Source organism: Ursus maritimus, unplaced genomic scaffold, assembly GCF_017311325.1.
Source record: "Ursus maritimus isolate PB19 unplaced genomic scaffold, ASM1731132v1 scaffold_11, whole genome shotgun sequence".
Classification (NCBI taxonomy): domain Eukaryota; kingdom Metazoa; phylum Chordata; class Mammalia; order Carnivora; family Ursidae; genus Ursus; species Ursus maritimus.
This window is the reverse complement of record NW_024423453.1, coordinates 51,792,510-51,795,305: the sequence shown is the minus strand read 5'-3', so window position 1 is coordinate 51,795,305 and position 2,796 is coordinate 51,792,510. Positions and strand designations below refer to the sequence as shown.

General features: G+C 37.0%; 1 protein-coding gene across 1 annotated transcript; it reads right to left on the bottom strand.

The window, feature by feature from the left end:
* Positions 1-431: 431 nt before the first annotated feature.
* On the bottom strand, positions 432-2,105 carry APELA (apelin receptor early endogenous ligand). Its single transcript, XM_008685599.1, has 2 exons — positions 1,874-2,105; positions 432-520 (listed from the first exon to the last, which is right to left on the bottom strand). The coding sequence occupies exons 1-2, from the start codon at positions 1,947-1,949 to the stop codon at positions 432-434; spliced, it is 165 nt and encodes a 54-aa protein (XP_008683821.1). The 5' UTR covers positions 1,950-2,105.
* Between the last annotated feature and the right edge of the window lie 691 nt (positions 2,106-2,796).

Below are 2,796 nucleotides of genomic sequence, written 5' to 3'. Positions count from 1 at the left end.
CGCCCCTCAAAACACATGTTTAAAGATACTCTCATAATTATATTCTTTTGGTACCTGATTTTTCAATTATGAAATTGTTAAACGCAAACAATAGTAGTAATCTCAGTACTATTACGCAGAATTGACAATTCTCAAGATTTTCCTACATTTACTTTATCTATCCCATTAAACAACTAAAGCAATTCTCAAATTATCATGGCATTCACTGTTTCATTTGTCAGTATGTATCACCTTAAAGGTATTATCACATATTACAAAACATAAATGGACCTCCTTTGATGTATCTCATCTGGAACATTGCCTAGATGCAGTAAAACAATTTTCCATCGGAAATACCTCAGGGGAAAAAATAATAAAATAAAATAAAATAAAATAAAATAAAATAAAATAAAATAAAATAAAATAAAATAAAATAAAATGTAAGAAATACCTCAGGGGAAGGGCACACGTGAATGGAGAGGCACACATCTCCTCTGAAGGCAGCTGTGTCTGTGGGATTTTCTTCTCATTGCCAAATTAGCTGAGAAAAAAGGGGAAACATTAGCAGCATTTTTCAGAAAATGAACTGTTGTTTAATCTGGAGAATGTAAAGGAATATTTTGGATCCAAACTGTATTGTGATTATTTGCTACTTGTTCAGACATGACTGTGACATAGAAATTAATGTGATGCAAAAACACGAAATATATTCCTAACAGCTCATGTTTTTATAGCAGGACCTAGTAGTAGTAACCTTCTCCTTCCACGTGACTTCTTCCTAAAAGGTCTTGGAGCTTTCATCTTATGTAATCAATCAATCACAGATATTTTACAAGAGCATTGTCCAAGGTGTTCTGTAGTTCAGAAAAGTTTGATTAGCAATTGCTATGAACTGTAAGAACGGGTCAGCTGCTTTCTGAATTGCTGATTAGCACATTTTCCCTTATTTATGTAAAAGAGCAAACAGGGGACGTCGTTTGAAATAACCTAAGTGATCAAACTTCTGATTAAGTGAAAGGGAGAGACTGATTTTTTTAACCAGTTATGCACACTTCTCAGCTCTAAATGGAGAAGTATATTACAAACTAAATAATCTAACATATTTGGAATAAATATTACCACCTTTCTATTTAAATGTGGGTTTGCTTTTTCCTGAGTCAGAAAATCTTTTTTTACTTGCCAGTGGTTTGAAATCTTAGATACCTGGTTTCGAAGTAAAAGCACATTAGAGTAACTCTGCCCGACTAATTCTTGTTGGTTAAGAACAACACAACAGCTATCATCTTTGAAAAATGTGTCAAGTCAATTAATATTATCTTGACCATAAATATTTTTGACATTTTTGGCTCTATTAGCACAATAATACTCAAAATTGCATTTTTCTTTTTAGTGAGACATCTAATTATGTAACTAGAAATAACAGCTATCATAACCTGTTTTAAGATTTCATCTGCATTTGTCACATGATTTTTCTGTTAATTCAGATCGGTAACATTGCCCCATTCCAGCCAGCAACATGTTCTAATCAACTGCTTTGGATTTTGTGTTTTACCTAAAAATCCCTAACTTTGTTGACCTCTGTACTGAATAGACCAAACAGTTCTACTTTTTTACTCTATTATAAGGACAGCATGTCTAAAATAGCTAAGGAATCAATTTTCTTTGAATTTAGAAAAACAGTGGCAAAGTACTTATCATTTTAAAACTCACCTACTTTTTAAAACATTCAAATAATAGAACTACCGGGATAGATAACAGTCCTGAAATCCTAACGCATTTACCAATACCTCTAAACACACCTAAGTGATTTTCAGCAGGAACACGATCGTGCTCCCAGCGACGGGCCCAAACAGGCAGAAACAAGTTACTCGGTACACATGTATCAAAGTCCTACCTGGTCTCTGTCCGTTGATAAGGAGAAGACTCATCGCGAAAAGCAGAAACGCAAAGAGGAATTGTTGCAATCTCATGTTTCTGCCGCCCTCAAGTAGAGCCACGGCTCTCAATGCAAACCAGTCTTGGAAGAGTCGGGGCCGTATCCGTGTGGCTCTCCTCACATTCTACTGACGAGCCTCCGACAACTGCCAGCTGCGTTTTCCAGAAAGGTTAATGATCACATCAGACAAGGTTACTGGTGCTGTGGTCAAGCCTCCCTCGGTCGCAAACCCCTCCTCCCTCCTCCCCCTCCCCCACCCCCGTCACTCCCCTTTATTTCCATAAGCAAATATTGGTGAAATAAACCATTCAAGCGTGCTGTAACTTAGTGGCAGTCTACTGTGGAAGCTCCTAGGAGAGACGGACTTAAATTCAATCTGGAGGTGGAGAAATATGTAAAACAAGGCAGGGCTTTGCCCCCTCCCCTCACCATTTGCATCTGTTTAAACTTTGCATTGCCCATATTGGTCCCACATGCAGAAACCAATCGAAATGACAGGAAGTCTCTCTTTTGTCCTCTTCAGAAGGAATTCTGCAGCTCTGACCTAAGACTCCCGAATACTTTGTGGCAGAACATGTGCTGAAATGCTTTCTCTTTACCAAACCCACTGCCAAGTGGTGCCTATTTGCTCCAAATCTCTAAATTGCGTAATCTCTGCGGGTTTCTATCAATATCAACATTCCTGGGGGTTTAGAGTGTTCTGAAATGAATTTTAAGAAATGTTTATATTTTTATTTCACAAAGTGCAATTTAAAAAGTAATGGAGATCACTTTCATCTGCAATACCATCCAGGAATTTTTGAAAAGGAAGTTCAGGAAAGCCACAAACTCGTGAAATCTGTGTTCTGTTAAAAAATTTTATATGTAGTGGAATACCAGGC